At 24.8% G+C, this 18,211-nt stretch overlaps 3 protein-coding genes across 6 annotated transcripts in view; 2 read left to right on the plus strand and 1 right to left on the minus strand.

Moving 5' to 3' along the window:
* LOC126907629 (QRFP-like peptide receptor) overlaps positions 1-3,681 on the plus strand; it is a 93,105-nt gene extending 89,424 nt beyond the window's left edge. The window contains exons 5-9 of one of the 3 annotated variants that reach the window (XM_050689049.1): positions 131-320; positions 1,772-1,905; positions 2,057-2,200; positions 2,285-2,449; positions 3,242-3,680. In XM_050689049.1, the coding sequence (XP_050545006.1) occupies positions 131-320; positions 1,772-1,905; positions 2,057-2,200; positions 2,285-2,449; positions 3,242-3,424 (816 nt within the window). In that variant the 3' untranslated portion in view covers positions 3,425-3,680. Of the gene's footprint in view, positions 1-130; positions 321-1,771; positions 1,906-2,056; positions 2,201-2,284; positions 2,450-3,241 lie in introns of all 3 variants that reach the window. The other 2 variants (XM_050689051.1, XM_050689050.1) reach the window with 2 other exon arrangements.
* Positions 3,038-18,211, minus strand: part of LOC126907656 (apoptosis regulatory protein Siva-like) — a 37,191-nt gene continuing 22,017 nt past the window's right edge. The window contains exon 5 of the mRNA XM_050689100.1: positions 3,038-3,048. The gene's annotated coding sequence lies outside the window, so the exon portion shown is untranslated. The remainder of the gene's footprint in view (positions 3,049-18,211) is intronic.
* Positions 9,212-17,244, plus strand: LOC126907619 (transferrin-like). 2 transcript variants are annotated; one of them, XM_050689029.1, is made up of 14 exons: positions 9,214-9,522; positions 9,944-10,055; positions 10,222-10,352; positions 11,385-11,527; positions 13,449-13,593; positions 13,687-13,844; positions 13,940-14,064; positions 14,516-14,917; positions 15,825-15,979; positions 16,072-16,212; positions 16,294-16,416; positions 16,475-16,599; positions 16,673-16,837; positions 16,909-17,244. In XM_050689029.1, exons 1-14 carry the CDS (start codon positions 9,456-9,458, stop codon positions 17,092-17,094), a joined length of 2,178 nt encoding a protein of 725 aa, XP_050544986.1. In that variant the 5' UTR covers positions 9,214-9,455; the 3' UTR covers positions 17,095-17,244. The 2 variants fall into 2 exon arrangements, with proteins under 2 accessions (XP_050544987.1, XP_050544986.1); XM_050689030.1 differs by lacking the exon at positions 16,909-17,244 and having other exon boundaries at positions 9,212-9,522; positions 16,542-16,599; positions 16,673-16,832.

Consider the following 18,211-nt stretch of genomic DNA (forward strand, 5'->3'; position numbering starts at 1 on the left):
AAGTGATAATCACAGAAAGTTAAATGTATTAGTACTATAAATAAAAAAATTATTAGTAAGCTACACAAATTAAAAACAATATACAATAGGGAATGTTACACTATCGTTTAAATACCATTTTTTTCCTCAGGTAATTCTAGCCTTATGGCTAGTCGCTATGGCAATATTTGGCCCGGTTTTGTGGGTTCGACAAACAGAATCCGTGGAGTTGGGCGATGACCCAATTTTAATAGATGCTATCCATAAATATGGACTAGCGTGGTGCATTGAAGACTGGAGCAATACACAAACCAAATTGACATTATCTAAACATGCATATGGTGAATCAAAAATTAATTCAAATAAATACTACAAAATTTTAAAGTTGAAATTTAAAATATAAACTTAAAAAACAAGTATCATTTTATTCGTAAATCAATACATGCCTTATTTACTATAAAAATTATTTTATACGAAATATATATATTAAACTAAAGATTTTGAACATAATCGTATGCTTACAAAAGAAATCTAGTTAAACTTTTTCAGCGACACATTTACCTATACTAATTTAACAATAGAAGACCCATAAAAGTTTCGAGATAGTAGAAATATTTTTTCTTCGAAAGAACTTGGATCTATAGTAGTTGTTTGAAAGTAAAAATACATTTTTGTTTGCATTGATGCGTTCATAGAAAAACCCAGCACAGTGAGGTTGTGTGGCATAGTGGTACTCGGCATAGTGGTACTCGGCATAGTTGGGATAAGTATAGATGACATCCGACAGAGAATATCTGACACTTGGATTCTAAATCTGTTAAATTTCACAATAATTTGTGTATTTTTAATTTCACAAATTCTATGTTTTAAAATTTCACTGAAATATTAAATGCTTATTAAATTATATACTTAATTGAAAATGTAGTTTTTTTATTGCAATTTTTTTATTTTAACAACTGATTTTTCATAGTAAAAACATCGTCTGAATTTTTTTTTTTATCATTTTTTCTAATGATGTAATATACTATACTTGATATATTTTTAAAAACGCAGTAATTTCAAAATATTTTCGAAAATCAAGTTAAAAAATTATGTTAACATGCGTATATGGTCGCTTTCAATTCCTTTAGGTAATTTTAATACATTTTTTATAATTTCAAAAATTTAGATTTTTTTTTTTAGTGACTATAGATTAAACAAGATTAAAATATGGTTTTTTTGATACATATTTCAATACAATTGGGGTAATGATAGCTGAGTATTTTCATGGTCAGACATAAAAAACACATCACTGTAAAAGCAATACTTTCTCAGCTTCTTCGCATCAAAACTAATTTTATGAAAGAACTAGCCCTATGATCATTTTTTTTTACTTTAATAGTTTTTTTAGATCAGTCTTAGAAGGTAGTTAAATATCAACGAGTTTAGGTTGATATGATCACTAATTTACATGGCCAATCATTAAATATATATGTATATATATAAATATATTCTTATTATGTTAAACCTTATAATTGAACCATTTATATTTATTACTTAATTTCTACTACATATTTTTTATTTTTTAATTCATTTTTTTAATTAGAAGTACTGTTGAATTTTGAAGAAACCAATGAAGTTTTACTCTAAAAAGTGTTTATCAATTCAATTGATAATATTTGTTCTCTATTTATTAATTTAATATTAAAAATTCAAAAAAAATTTTAATATGATTATACCTATTTAGCAAAAATCACTATATATTACAGGGAAAATTATATATTTGTTAAATAATTATAATTTTATTTTTAAGGTATTATATGTTTTGTGTTAGTATATGCGACGCCAGGGTTACTTGTAACTGGCGCCTATACATTAATGGGCCGAAGGCTTTGGGTGGTACGTCCACCTTGTGATGATCAACAGGGCATGATCAGTGTTCAACAGGTTAGCTGAACTTTAAAGTTTACCAGTATAAAGATGGAACTCATAATAAACAATTTTGATGATTTCATTTTTCCTACTAATATCAAAACTTCCTTATTAAACTGTGCCATTTTCATATTAACTTTATCTAATAAAAAAAAAATATGTTTAGGTTAGAATGATTCGTGAAAGACGCAGAGTGGCTAGGATTTTATTCTTTTTAGCAGTTATATTTGCATTATGTTGGCTTCCTTATAATCTATTAACATTATTTTTAGATTTGGATGTAAATTTAATTCAGATCGGCTTGGACCAAGTAATTTTTTTAAGTTAAAATTTTTGATTGTTAAATTGACAACTATTTTTTTTGAATTAGACTATATTATCTTATTTGTTTTAGGAAAGCCTTATGAAATGGTATCCCTTTACTTTATTGTTAGGTCATGCTAATTCAGCAATAAATCCTTTGCTTTACTGCTTTATGACAAGAAATTTTCGAAGAACAATCAAAGGATTTGTATGTAACACAGGTATTGCAAAACCAAGAAGAAGAAATCGATGCAAAGTAAGTTGATAGTCTGCAACTTCCATATAAATCAACTTTTTAAAAATTAAACAAGTTTTATTTACATCTAAGCGAACCGGTATTTATTATTGTATGTATATTATACTTGGCAAAAAAATGATTAAATTTAGTAAATATTGTGGGTAGTAGATATACTAATTACACATAATTGTGTAATAGTAAATAACTCAGATCAAGTTTAAAACATTTTTTAGTACTAATACATCGAAGGAGAGGTTTAAAGTAAGGAAGAAGATAAAAAAAATGTAATTTATTCAAAAATTAAACATAAATGATTTCCTCTGGCTTCCAAAAACTAAAAGGTAATTCAGTAATATTTAGTCAGTTTCGTGAAATTATTCTAAACTAACACTGCAATCGAAAAAACAACCAATTCTTACATAGGTTAAGACGACCTTTGTAAATTATGACCAATGAAGGACAGAAATGCTAAAGTCTAAGTTTAATTTTTTTAATTTTACAAATTTTGGAGGAAGTATCCAGGCATTATTGGCACTATTTGTAGACACCTGTATAAAACCTTATAATATGCGTATTCATCGTGTAATTTATTAACAAATTGCGGTAAACACATTTATTTTACAAAGCAGTTTTTTATATTTATATTTCAATAGTTATATGAAAGTCATTGTTTTAATGCTCAAAAAAATTTCAATTTAGAACTGCAAAATGTAAATCAGATCCGATAAAATTGTAATTTTTAGCTTAGACTTCATGATATTACCTTCTATCATAACAATTATAATAATCAATCTGGGATTTAATTAATCGGTTTCAGAAGGAGTTAGCAGAAAGGAGCACAACAAGTGGATGCGGCTCGTACCGCAACCCACATCGGCTGTACTTCACCCTAGCCCAATTGCGCCAAAACAATACCATTCAAACAAGAACTGCAACCATATCAAACCTTGCCGTGCTGTAAAAGAAAATGTACACTCTGAATATAGTTTATAATGTTCAAAATTATACTATTTGCGATATTAATTAACATACCATGTATAAATTTATTTCATATTTATATAAAATTCAATATTATAATATTATTATATATTGTATTAAAACTTAAAAAAAGCTCATAAATTTGCCAATGAAGTGTATAAACTTCTTTTAACTATATCATTCATTTTTTACTATTTTTCTTTATATATTTTATATAAATCTAAATAATCTAATATTGTTAAGTGTATTTAATTTTCAAGATTCTAGCTCCTTGTTGTTCCTCTGAATAAGATTTTTTTTCTAAAATAACTATATTTTCCTAACAATATAGTAATTCTGGTTTATGATTTTTGAATGTAAAATTATTACAAATTTTGTTATAATATATGTATAACTATTTTTACTTTGCTTTAAATAATTTATCAAAGTTTCTTAATAAAATTAACTAATAAAACAAAGAAAAACAATCGAAAATATTATTTAAAAAAAAGAATAATAATTACTACTGAAGTGTTATTAAAAATACATTAAAAAAAACAACGTTGTAGAAACGAAGAAAATGTTGTTGTGAAATTAATGCATAATTTTTTTATCCTCAATTGAAATTCATAAAAACATAAAAGTTAAAGAAATTGATTTGTTGAAATCTGTGATTACTTTCCAAAAGTTGATATGCCAGTTATAGCATTTTTTCAGAATAGCTAAAACAAATAAAAATTTTTAACATTGTCTTATGCAAAAACAAATTTTTAAAATGCAAAAATAAAGCTTCTCCGTAAATTTGATTCCTAATTGTTTTCGGGACATGACAGAAAACGTCCTTCTTAACGTAAGTTATGAAAATGTTCAATAACTTATTATTGTGGTTTATCAGTTTTTATATATGAGCCACAGAAATAGTACAAATAGTAATATTGTTAAAACTAATATATTTTAGACTAATACCAAATTAAACTATAAGTTTTCCCAAATCTTTTTGTTATTTGATCTAAAATTTAACTAGAAAATTAATGAAAACCTACATTAAAAAATTACATTATGCACAAAAATATTTAAAAAATTACACAACAATTCCAATTAGTATGGATTAGCTAGAGTACATTTATTTTAATATTAACTATACTATGTTATAAACTATTAAATAGACTGCAGTGATATGCTTAGGATTTTGCCGTGAAGGAGAATAAACATTAGGAATAATTTTAATATACTAATAGTTAGTACATATATACATATATTAGTACGTATATTTGAATAAATAAATTTTTTCTATCTTGAGAAATGACACTAAAATAACTGAGTAACTGAAATTTATTTGGTTTCATTTATTTCAGTTAAACTAAATGAGAAAATAGCGTACTATCTATTTTAAATTTTATATTCAATAAATTTAGTTATGTTGTTATTATTGTGGCGTTTTTCCTTCAACGGTGACTTTTAATATAGACATTCTTAGAATTGTTACATATGGTTTAACAAAAAATTTATTCAGTCTAGTCGTAACCAGTATTTTTACATTAAAAAACTTGACCGTTAATCTAGAGAAGGTTGTTTAATATTAATTACTAATACTGCGAATTTATTACATAAAAAAAATATGCAATAAAATAGCCATTACATAAGGTTTGTAAAATTTTTAAAATATGAGCTTAAAACCTTATTCTATACATCACAATTAGATAATTTTTTACGATTCTATGATAAATAAATAAGATTTGTTTAAATTAAAAAATAATTAGGTATAGATTATTTTATTTTAAAGCATTTTAAAAATACTTTATATTATTCCAACACTTTTTAATTTTTTTTTTAATGTCTATTGAACTTAATTAAATAAATTCATTTTAGTTATAACCTTTTTACCCTTAAACAATTAAAATTTAAAATTTGACTAACTGGTGTAAAATTTTTAATTTAGGAAACAAAACATATATGTTCTGTTTCCTATTACATGAGCTTCACTGTAACTTAACTGTCGTTTACTTCACGGCATAATAGTAATACGGAACTAATATACAAAACAATTTATAATGGGTTTACACATTTAAACAACTACCAAACTGACTGGACATTATATTAATTTATTATTTTTTAAAAGAGTTAACATTATACTATAACAAAAAATTTTATCAAAAGATCTCATTAGATGAATGTGTTAAAACATTTTTTACAAAAAACTATTATAAATTAGTCATACTCGTAGAAAATTTATCTGAATATTTCAATTTGCCAATAACAGTATTATATTAACCAATATTAAAAACTAAAATTTTAATAAAAATAAAAACTCCCATTCAAGAAAATATTTCATACTGAAAACTATACATCTAATCCAACTTTAAATTTAAAAATTGAATTTGCTTGATTACTTCAGAAAAAACGTTAAAATAAACCTTAAATAATAAACATCGATTAGTATACGGTTAATTCGATAAGGGACTGCAATCCACCAGTTACATTATATTTTATTCTGAGATTCTCAAACAATATAACTTAAACACCAAAATGTGTTGAGACCATATTTAAAAACTTACCATTGAATAAACTGAGTAAATATTGAAAATTCCAATGTGTCAAATAACAAAAGGACGAATCAATAATAATCAAGCAAATTTCAATAAACACTTGCAATAACCAACAACCAACCTTACAGATAAGAACCTTCGCTAACAATAACATAACATTAACTAATTTAGATATAAATTATAACCACCCTGGTCTTATCAATACATCGTACCCTGTAACCAAGAACTAATAACAGTCTCACAAGTATTAATACTAAAATTATATCTATGTGAGATAACTAACACGGGTAATTCAGATTTCGTGGATAAAAATCCTGTCTTTAAAATACATTAGAAACAGGTTGAGAAAGTATACTTTAAATATAAATATATATTAAAAATTAATAATCATTAATATACTACATACAAAAAGCCATTGGAGCTTTTTAACTACAACCAATGATGTTAGATAGTCATGGGTCGAGTTGAATATTTTTGATTTTACGACAGCTACATCGGACCGCTGAATTGAAAACTTTATATTAAACATTTATGCATTTTAAAATAAGAAATGTAAAAAGTTTTAATAAAAATATCAAACCTCTTGGTTTAAATTCTTACGGGTTTAGATTTATTTAAATCCAAGTTTAAGTAAAAACAATATTCTTACAACGAGAAAGTTGCTAGTCTTTTAACGTTATTAATTAGTATTATTTTAACCCAGTAAATTCAATTAAAATCAACACTCTACTAGTCCCAGGTGAAAATCTACGTGCAATTATGTGCGACTACAACCACACTCGGAGTTAAAATAATTATAAAATTTAGCTTCGATGCGAAGCTGAGAAGGTATTAATTTTACTATGATGTGTTTTTTTATTTTGTGTGTGTGTGTGTGTGTGTGTCTATGAACGCTCAATCTCAGCTCTCCTGGACCATTTTTATGAACGATACCTCAAAAGATTATAAATCATATCTAGTTTAAAACATTACCCTAAAATTAAAAATTATTCCCTCGTTCCCTGTAAATTGTGAAAATCCCCCAAAAAATTACGATTTTTAAAGTCGGTAGATTTCGACATTTTTTTTTTTCTAAAAATAGCCGTAACATATTGAAAAATGAACAAATTAAAATAATTCTTTTTTAAATAGAAACCTTAGATATTTTCCTTTCATTTTATATCATTTTTTTGAAAATCTGACCCTTAACCTGCCCACAGAAGGATATTCAAAATAGCAACTTCTGCACTAAAATTTAACTTTTTCAACTTAAGTTTTGAAAATGCTTCAGAAATACTCAGAGCTTCAAACATATGTTAAAATAAAAATAATGGTTATGCACTATAAGCTAAAAAAAAATTGTCTCGACAACTTATCTTCTATGTGCAAATGTTTGCTGTTGTTAAAAAAACGTGCATTGTGGTGTTAAAATTAATGATTTCATATTTTATTTTTAGCTTTAGATGTGAAGCTGAGAAGGTATTAATACTATTATAATGTTTTTTTTTATTTTAATTTAATTTTTTTTTAATTTTTAATTGGTTTTACTATGATGTGTTTTTATTTTTTGTGTGTCTGTTACTACTTTTTCTCAGCTCTCATCAAATCGATTTTTTTCAACGATACGTTAAAAGATCACAAATTGCATCTAGTCGATGACATAACCCTCAAAAATTGTAACAATTTCCCATGTTTCCAATAAATGGGGGAAACTCCCCAAAAATAACAATTTTAAAAATCCGTAATTTTTTAAACTTTTTTTACTTATAACTGCCATAACTTTTTCAAAAATGTATGGATCAAAACAATCATTTTTTATAGATACATTAGGTATTTAATTATCATTTAACTTTTTCAACTTTTGAATATGCCCCAAAAATAATAACACTTTTATATATAATTTAAATTCTTCAAAAAATTTTTAATTTAAATATTGCTAATTTTTGACATTTTTTTAATTTTTCTTACTTAAAAGTGCCATAACTTTTTAAAAAATAACCAAACCAATATATAATTTTTTTTATGTAGATACGTGAGGTATTTATATATCATTTTGTATATTTCTTAAAAAATCTGACCCTTTATTTCGACCTACTTTTTTTTTATATCGGACCATTTCCCTTTATATAGGGGGGCTCAAAACTTAAAAATATATATAGAAAGTAGAACTTTTTCAACTTAATTTTTGAAAGTGTTCCGGAACACTGACTCTTTAATGATATCTTAAATTAAATCTTATGTAATATACTTTAATATGAAAAAAAAAATTTCGTACTTTATTTTGTTTTCATGGTAAAAACAGACATAAAAGTTAATAAAAAAAATTATGATTTTTGTAAAAAATTACAATATTAAATTATTAATTATCAATTTAATAGTATATTTAATTCTATAATAAATATTTATTCATATATTACACTTAAAAATGCATATAGAAAGTAGAACTTTTTCAACTTGACTTTTGTAAGTGTTTCGGAATTAATGACACTTTTATATATATATATATATCTTAAATTAAAACTAATGNTCATGTTGCTTTTGGAATAATCCACCAATTTTTTTCAATTAAACACTATAGAAAGTTTTGCATCGAATCGTTTTTTATGATAGTGATTTTAATCACTGTCAGATATTATCTATACTTGTCCCAACTATTCCACGGCCTCACTGTGCTACTGTTTTTTTCAACCTATAAGTTTAAAATAAGTTAAAATCAGCTATGTTACAGTTATTTTTTTACGAATAAAATTATTAATTTTTATACAAGTATTTTTGTAGGATTAATTTAGGAAGAACTATATTTATATTATAACTATATATTTTCGATATTTGTAAATCAAATTGTAAATTATTCACAAAGATTTACACTATTAGAATTTTGTTAACTCTATTATTAATACACGAATTACAGCCTTTTATTATATTTTATAATACAGCAATGTTATAAATTATCACTAAATAATGACGCATTATTTATAAACTTTTAAATATTTTTTAATATCCAGATTTTAATTTTTAATATAATAATCAATGTTCAAACGTACTGAAAACTAATCCTTAGAGATTGGTCTCTCAAATTTTAATAAAAAATCGAAAAGACATATGACCCTGAACAGTAGCGTTGACATCCAGCAATGATAACTATTTTATAAAAATTGACACATGTTATGATGACAAGGTATGTAACTACAATCAACAACACTAGCTAAAGCTGATAAGAATTCAAGGTAAACGAGAAATGAATATTTCTCCGTAATTTTTAAATTGCATCCAATGTCCGTACTACTCACAACAAGTTTGTAGTACACAACGTTTTGAATTCTAATTATGATAATACCTACGGTCGTACTGACCAGCCGGCTGTTTTAATAAAAATATATTCAGTACTAATCCAGCAGCAATAAAGAGTGCGCTTAATTTTAAACGGTTATTGAATCCTTGTACAGAGTCGTTGTAAAATATTTTATAAATAAACATGTAATTAAATTGTACTAACCTAAAGATAGTGTTATATGAATTGATCTCTTAACAAATTTTAAAAAATGAACTATTTAGTTTTTATAATAAGCATTGCACTACTACCAATTTTACCACAAGCTGACACAAAATGTAAGTTACAAATGATTTTTAAATCACGTATATATAAATCAGCTTAAGTTTTAATGAATTAAAAAAGTATTCATTGTAATTTATTATATAATTACAATAAATAAATAAATTTACTTATTTATAAGGCATTGTTCAGAACTATATTATGAACACAATGGTTTATTTACTGCCACAGCATTTAGCTAAATAAGATAAATAAGTTTGAAACTAATAAAAACAAAATTTTGGGGATTCCTCTATATTTATTAACATTTACTTTTTTTATTAACAAAACTAAATTTAACCATATTGCTAGAATTTATTTTTAATAATTTCATTTTGCTATTACCATTAAACTGTTATAATGATGTTCAAAGTACTTTTTAAACTATTTAGTGAATACGTGTGGTAATACAAATCTAAAATTTATTATAATTTACAGTTAAACTATGCGTAATTCCGAGTCTTACGGGAAATGATAGAACTCAAATAAATTGTCCTATTTTATCTCAGAATCCAAATAGTCAAGTAGAATGTGTTTTCGCCAACGATAAGTAAGTCTTTTTATGTCAATTAATAAAAGTTGCAATCAAATATTTATTATAGTACTATTCTTACCTGATTAAATTAAACAATATAAAAAAATTTTAATCATAACGCTGTCAAAATGTTTTTTTTGTAACAATACCTAATTGTAATTACTTTATATGAATTTTATAGAACACATTGCATCAGAAAACTTCTCGATGGAAATGCGGATTTTGGAGTTTTTAAAGCCGAAGAAATATCATATGCATCACAATGGAATGACTTACTCAGTGTCACAAATGAAATTCGGTCGATTGAAAATGGTAAATTTTTTTTAAATTAATTATGCGTTATAAGCTTTGTATAAGAAGTTATGACAGATAAACTAAAATGAAATTTCTGTGGAAACTATGTGAAAGAAGTAAAAAAAGTCTAAATTAATTGTTTTTATACTTGTAAAAATTAATTATTTTAAGCCTACATTTCAAAAAATGAATTAAATTGAAATTGAAAATTAAAACAAAAATGAAATGAAATGAAATTGATACTTAAAACAAATATTTTTCATTCCAAAAATAGACATAAAAAAACCAGTTGTAATATACAATTTAACTGTGGCCATAACAGTATTTTCCTTGAGTCAATTAGTTATTAACTATCTATTGTAATTTCCCGTAGAACCTGTAAATAATTTGTATACTAATGTGTGATCTTATCATAAAACGAACAATAACTCAAAATGTATTCAACTGACTACATTATACAGAATGGAAACATATAACTAATAACTCTTGATCAAAGACTTGAATAACTTGATACAAAATTTATTTTACTTTATTTTGTTTTGTTTTAACAGTTATAGATTATGTTAAAATCAAATTCTTTATTATTATACATTGTTAATAACAAAAAAAAAAATATATATATATAATTATTATTTTTTTTAAATTTATAAATAACCATTTTTTACTAAAAATTTTAGGAAGAATACTTATTGATATACAGGTTTTTAAATACACCCAAAGAAAAACCTCAATCAATTTTGATAGAGAAAAACCTCGATCTATATAATAAATTCATTGTTCAATTTGATAAATATATCATTACTATTGAATCTATGATATATTTATCAATATGATAATTTTTTTTCTTGTCTTGAACAATAATTATTTATAAGAATAGTTATTTTGTTCCTATTAATAAAACATTATCATAAACCCTTGATAAAATTTCTCTATCAAAATTGATTGAGGTTTTTCTTTGGGTGTATAATGCGGTATTTTAAAATCTAAAAAAGTAATACGATTAATAAATTAATTGTATAAAAACATTTATTATTGATTTTTTTTTATTAGATAATTACGAATATAATATGGTAGTTCTTGTTAATGATGCTGCTAATATCAATAGTTTGGATGATTTGTATGACAAGCGTTTATGTCACCCAGGATTTTCTGATACTGATGATGGAATAGGATGGTCCGATTTAATCTCTCAGGTACTTTATTATTATTATTATTATTGCATATAACATAATTTTCATTAATTTATATGTATTATAGTGATATATATAATAACAATATAAAAATCGGTAGCACAGTGGCGACGCGGCACAGTATAGATGTGGCATAGTAAGGACAAGTATAGATATCTGACTGTAATTAAAATCACTATCATAAAAAACGCTTCAATGCTAATCTGTAGATAGTATTTAAATTTAAGAATTTGGTGATTATTCCAAAATCAAAATCAACTCCCATTTCTTTAATTATATCCTGATTAGTTATTTTATTTAAAAGTATAATATATGAATAAATATCTTCTATACTAATTCAACGTAGTGTGAAATTGATATATAATAATGTCGAAAATTATTGATTTTTAATACTATAATTTTTTTGGAGATTTCCCCCATTTATGGGGAACAAGGGAATTTTCGTTTTTCTTTTGACGTATCGTTGAAAGAAATTAGTCCGGTGAAAGTTGAGAAAAAGTGGCAACAGACACAAAAAAAAATAAATCATAGTAAAATTAATAACTTCTCAGCTTCAATGTGAAGCTAAAAATATTGAAAATTTAATTGAAAAAAAAACATTTGTTCAAAAATAAATGATGATAGAAAAAGAACACTAACAAAATGTAGATACCACGCATCGCTAAAAAAAGAGTACTCTGACAGACAATGAGTTAAGTGTCCCCTATTGAAAAGTGCATAGCAAAAGGAATAGAGTCTTCCTTTTGCTATGCACTTTTCCTTGTTTAATTATTTTTTCTAGTCCATCTTGTCTTATAATATAAACAAAAAAAAGATTTGACACTATATTGAGGGTAGGAGTCGCCTGTTCTTTTATATATTTAATTCTTCTAGTATTGATGCATTTGTTTTGTAGGCTGTCCATGTAATACGTAGAATTTTCCTAAACAATATCATTTTAAACGATTCTAAGTCGCGTGTCGCTATGGAAAATACTAATGTTTTCATCAGATATTTTTTAGATTATTTCGTTATACTAAGGTATTTCCATATCCTAAATAAGTTAAAAATTGTTGTCTTGACCATTTCTAGTCTTCTTGGCATAGAAGAAAAATTTTATGTTGTTTCGTGTGATATTTTACGCCATTTTTCTATAAAAACTATTATAAATTCATTTTTAAAGACATTATGTATTCAGCACTGAATTGAAAAAAAAAGAACTACCGAGATTTTTACCTCGATGACCTTTTTATTTTTTTCATAATTTTTTTTTTCAATTTTTACTCTTTTAAAAAATTACTCCACACTACCATTTTACCGAAGAAATACTAATTATCAACGATTTACACCTGCTTTTTCAAAAAATACTCTCTCAGAGGAGCCTTTTTGTAGCGCTACTTTTACATTTAATATTAATTTTTAATATTTTTTTTTGGTTTCAACACAACTTATACTATATTGAAAATTTAAAATTGCTAGTTACAATAATATTATTAAGAATAATATTTTACGCATTCTAAATTTGAATTTAAAATTCCAACATAATTCTTATATTTTAGTACCAAAAAAATAAAATATTTTGTATTGTAAATGTTATAAACTACTATCAATTTTTGTGTTAAGATAAACAAATGAAGGGATCAGTGGATAAAGGTATTAAATGATATTTTTAAAATTGACAAGAATGCTATTTTTGTAACTAAATATTAATGGTAAATTTTAATAACATTTTTATCAATTTATTATTTCAATAACCACAATTCAAAGTCATTTATGCATGTACATTATTCATTCATGTAATAAAATGCATTTTCGAAAAAATGTTAGTTAATACCTTTATCTATCGACCCCTTCAAATATTTTTAGCCTCCTCGATATTACTTGTTTATCAAATGTTTCTATTATTTCTATGTAACTTATTTGAGTTAAAATTTTTACATTGAAGTATTTTGAGAAGATTGTCGTTCCACAAAAATGTGATCCTAAATTAAGCATTGTAGAAAATCAGCTACGATCTATGTCGGAATTTTTCGATCTATCGTGCAAACCCGGTCAATGGGATCCAAATCCTGATATTGACAGTGATTTAAGTAATAATACATTAAATATATATATATTTTTTTAAAGTATACAACTCATGTATACTAAATTATCCATGAAATTTTATATGTTTTGCTTAACAGAAACAAAATATCCATCATTATGCGCCAATTGTAAAAATCCATTGTCTTGTAATTCAAATGACCAATTTTGGGGAAGACAAGGTGCATTAACGTGTCTAAATGAAGGTTTTGGAGACATTGCATGGGCTAGATTAAGTGATGTAAAACTACAATTTAAAGTACGATTAAACAAGAAATAGCAATCATAATTTTTTAACATTATAAAACAATTTTAAATGCAATAGCTAAAATAAATTTTACTGTAATTTTAAAGGTAGATGACAGTAACGTTTTTGGAAAAATTAATTTCTTATGTCCCAATGGTACAACACAACAATTAAATTCAACTAATCCTTGTGCATGGATATCTCGACCGTGGCCAGCTATCATTTCTAGAAAGTACATTTCTTAGACTAATTTATTCAAGTCATCACTTAAAATTATTGACTAATAAAATTTAACTAGAGAGAGTTTTAAAGATTATTACTTTTTCTATATTATGAATCTTGATTATGCTTAAAATTTTGAGTTTTCCTGTACTTTCTGGCACAAGAAATAGCTTTTAAAAGGAACGTTTAACGTAATTACGATGAAAAAAATAACTAAATTTTAGATTAAACCTAATTATGATAATTTATATATATTTTTATTTATTTATAATTGAATATATGAATTACAATTTATATACTCTTAAGTTTATCAGTATTTAAATTACTCATTAACTTCTACTTGAGTTCAATTCAAACAGCGCAGCTGAACATCAGTGCTAAGGCGGCGACTGTTTGATCCATTACGCCCACTACGCCTCATTAGTAATTAAATTACTATGATATTATTTTTATTTATGCAGATCAATGTCGAAAAATGTACAAGATATGGTTAATTACGCTATTACTGCAGAAGAAATGAAAAATGTTTCTTCGTGGCAATGGTCTTTAAAAAATTTACTGATTCATTACTCCGATCCTATAGTATCACGTGTGATAAAAAGTCCTAATGAGTACCTTTCAGTAGCACCGGGTTACTTAAAATCACAAAATAAAAATCACAACTGTGGTAAACGAGAGTTCTCATTGTGCGTTGAGAACATAGAAGCTTACAACAAATGTCAAACCCTTTCTGATATTTCTGTAGCTTATGGAATAGAGCCGAAAATGAACTGTATAGAAGTCATAGATTGTGCTAAACTTTTGGAAAATGGACATGTGGATATAATGATTATTGATGCTGATACACTGGCTTCATATAAAAGGTACTATTTACAAATAATAATGCATTGAAATAAAAAATATCAAAGTTAAGTGAAGTTGGAGTATTTTTTAGGTTAGTGTTGATTGAAGTCTGACATTAAAATCGTAAAACGCTTAGATACATATTTAAAAATACTTTAAAAAAAATTATTATATCTACCAATAATTACATGTTTTTCAACTTAAATGTTTGGTTACTCATAAAGTATAAGTTTCCGGAACAATTTTCTTTTTTTATATTATATTGCATTAAACAAGCTTTAATTTTAAATAATTAAAAATGATGTAAGCATTCCATTAATATACAAAATATTACCAAATCGGCTAATTTTATAAAAAATTGTATGATATTTGGATTAAATACTTAATAACTACTAGATATCAAAATTTCGTATAATTTTTATTTTATCATCTTAAATTGCGTTTTGCTAGCTTTAATTTTATGTTTTTTAATTATTAGAATATTATCGAAAATTAAAAACAAAAAAATTATTGATATGATTTTTAAACCCTGCAGTACTTTGTTAATGATTGAATTTTCAAAACCATGTCATCAAGATAAACATTTAAAGTATTATTAATAAACATTTTTCAAGGGTCCATCCAGTTTTCATAAAGTTATTTTAAAATAAAGAAAAATCTAAACATATATGCTTTATGAAAATTGTAATTTTTTGGGAAGTTTTTCAAAATTATTGTGCTGCTATTTATAACTAAATACGTTTTGTGATCTTTGACTAATCGTTGAACAAAATCGATTTAGTAGTAGCGGGGTATTGGCGTATCGGACAAAAAAACAGGAAACTAAAGTCTTTTTTTATTAAAGCGTATATAAATGAACTTGGAATACATAGTTTATTCTTTTATTTACTTGGTATTTATTTTACTTTTAGATGATTTTTTTTTCAGACATTACAAAACCAAAAATACGATTCTTTTTACAACTTCACTATATCATCGAGTATACCGTAAAGTGAGTGCTGTAATGTTGAAAAAGAAATTCGTAAAACATTTTGAACAATTAAAAGGAAAAATTGGATGTTTTCCTTCATTTGATGGCTTTGGTAATACTTCTATATTTCAATAACTATATATATTTCTATATTTCAATAATTAAATTTGATTTAAATTAATTCATTTATACAATTTTTTTTAGCTTGGAATTCATTTTTAATGACAGCAAAGTTACATAAATTAGAGTTATTTCCAAATAATGACACTATTAAACATTTCTTTAGTAACAGTTGCGCTATAATTAGTACAGATCATAACTCAATTCCCACATGTGAATTTGATGGTAATAAGTTAGAAATTTTATACTTAATTCAAATATTTAGAATACGCACACAAGTTTTGTTTAATAAATTATTTATTTTAGATATTATACCAGAGGAAAGTAAAAAAAATGGATTACTATCAGAAATTTTAGCACTCAGGTGTATCATAGATGGTGGAGGAGATGTTGCTTTCATAAACACTTTTCATTTGAGTCAATATTTAGGTAAATAATATTGTTTATTTGAAATTTTATCAATTTATTAATTATTATTTTTGTACAGACGTGTTAAGAATTCCATTAAAGTTAAAAGATAATTTCACTGCAATGAATTTTTCGTCTGTTTGTAGCTCAGATCATTCTCATTCTCCTACAGATTGTCCATTATCGTGGTCTAACTTTGGACAAGTAAATCTCTGGAATACTAAATTTTTAAAACTAAAAGAAAAATGTAATTAACTATCAATGTGATATTATTTAGATAATAATGAAACCGAACACAGCAACTCTAGAAGAAAATGAGATAATTACAGTTTTACTCAAAATGGACGAAACATTTGGTCAAAAGAATAAGATGGCTAGTGCCTTATCACCATCATTTTTAATATATGGCCCATTTGATGATTCAGCTGATCCCTTATTCCCTGTAACTTCTAAAATTTATTTTAATTAAACTCACTATAATTTTTATATTTTAATTTATTTTTATTGAAACAGATTGGTACAGAGAAGTTAGAGACTGTTAGCCAGATAAATAATCATCAAACTCCAATTATACCTGAATATGAATCAAATCTACACATTTTAGACAATAATAAATACATTAAATCTTCATCAAACTGTAACATAGCTTTAAATTCTTTATTATTAATATCTATTTTATTAGTATTTTTTATGTATTAACAGATTTAACATAAATGCTTATTATTACTGTGATTTATTTTGTACTTCAGAGAATTTTAACTAATGTTAAATAGTGTGCAATTTGTAAACATTACAATTAATGTCGATTTTAATACATTTACCTTAATTAAATATTTGTTAAATTTTGAACCAGCAACCATAATCAGATATTAGCAAGGATGGCTAATATACTTTAAAACGTATAAGAATATGTAGTAGTATTATATATATATATATAATCAGTAATCATCTGGTAATTTTATTGGTGTGATAACTTGTCTTCTATGTTCTCCCTCTATTGCTAGCGAAATATAAAACTTTTTTTTGATTATTATAATAATTTTACATCACTTAATACAACATAGATAATTATCAATTAAAATTTGTCATAAAATATGTGAAAAATAATTGTTGTAGAATCATATTTTCATTGTAGATACCGTTGCATTCGTCTATTATATTTAAAGCTAACTCTGGATACTAGCTTTTGTTATGGAAGTGTATAGCCAGTGATATCATAAATAAGTTGAACAGTGTTTCTCTATCAGAAAATATGAAACATTAATTTTAAAAAATTGTAGAAACCAGTTATTGTACTAGCTCTCAAAAAAACTTAACAAAAACACTATGAAAATTCGGTTTGATTAGAATGATATCAACATTTTATTATTGTATAAATAATTACTGTTTTTTTGAAAGGTAAACTTTTAATATTGTGAGTGTGCAATGTATCGGTGTAATATGTGTTTTTCACTTTAAAAGTAGTAATGTTTTGGATTAAACAATTAGTTAAAATACAACAGTGGAAGGAAAAAGAGTTTATATGCATAATTGTTTAGTTATAAATAGATATACAGACAATGGGTACATTAATACAAGCAGAGCGAAACAAAATTTTTTTGATCTTTGAAACTTAAGCATCCCAAGCTCAAAACACTATTTTTGTTTATGACTTCACATATAGGCTGTTTAGTAAATAAGGAAACGGATTTCTATTGTTTTTATTATTTATAACAATTTACCTATTTCCTTACTGAACACTCTGTATAATATGTTAACGTATATGGATAATGGAATTTTGTAGAATGACTTTTGCGCGCTTCATATTTCTATTAGG

The sequence above is a fragment of the Daktulosphaira vitifoliae genome, unplaced genomic scaffold (genome assembly GCF_025091365.1).
Source record: "Daktulosphaira vitifoliae isolate Bord-2020 unplaced genomic scaffold, ASM2509136v1 Scaffold_5, whole genome shotgun sequence".
NCBI lineage: Eukaryota > Metazoa > Arthropoda > Insecta > Hemiptera > Phylloxeridae > Daktulosphaira > Daktulosphaira vitifoliae.

Coding starts and splice junctions, on each gene's coding strand:
- LOC126907619 (XM_050689029.1), top strand. CDS start 9,456: ATGAACTATTTAGTTTTTATAATAAGCATTGCACTACTACCAATTTTA. Junction 13,845..13,939: donor ATGTAAAACTACAATTTAAA/GTACGATTAAAC, acceptor GTAATTTTAAAG/GTAGATGACAGTAACGTTTT. Junction 16,213..16,293: donor TCCCACATGTGAATTTGATG/GTAATAAGTTAG, acceptor TATTTATTTTAG/ATATTATACCAGAGGAAAGT.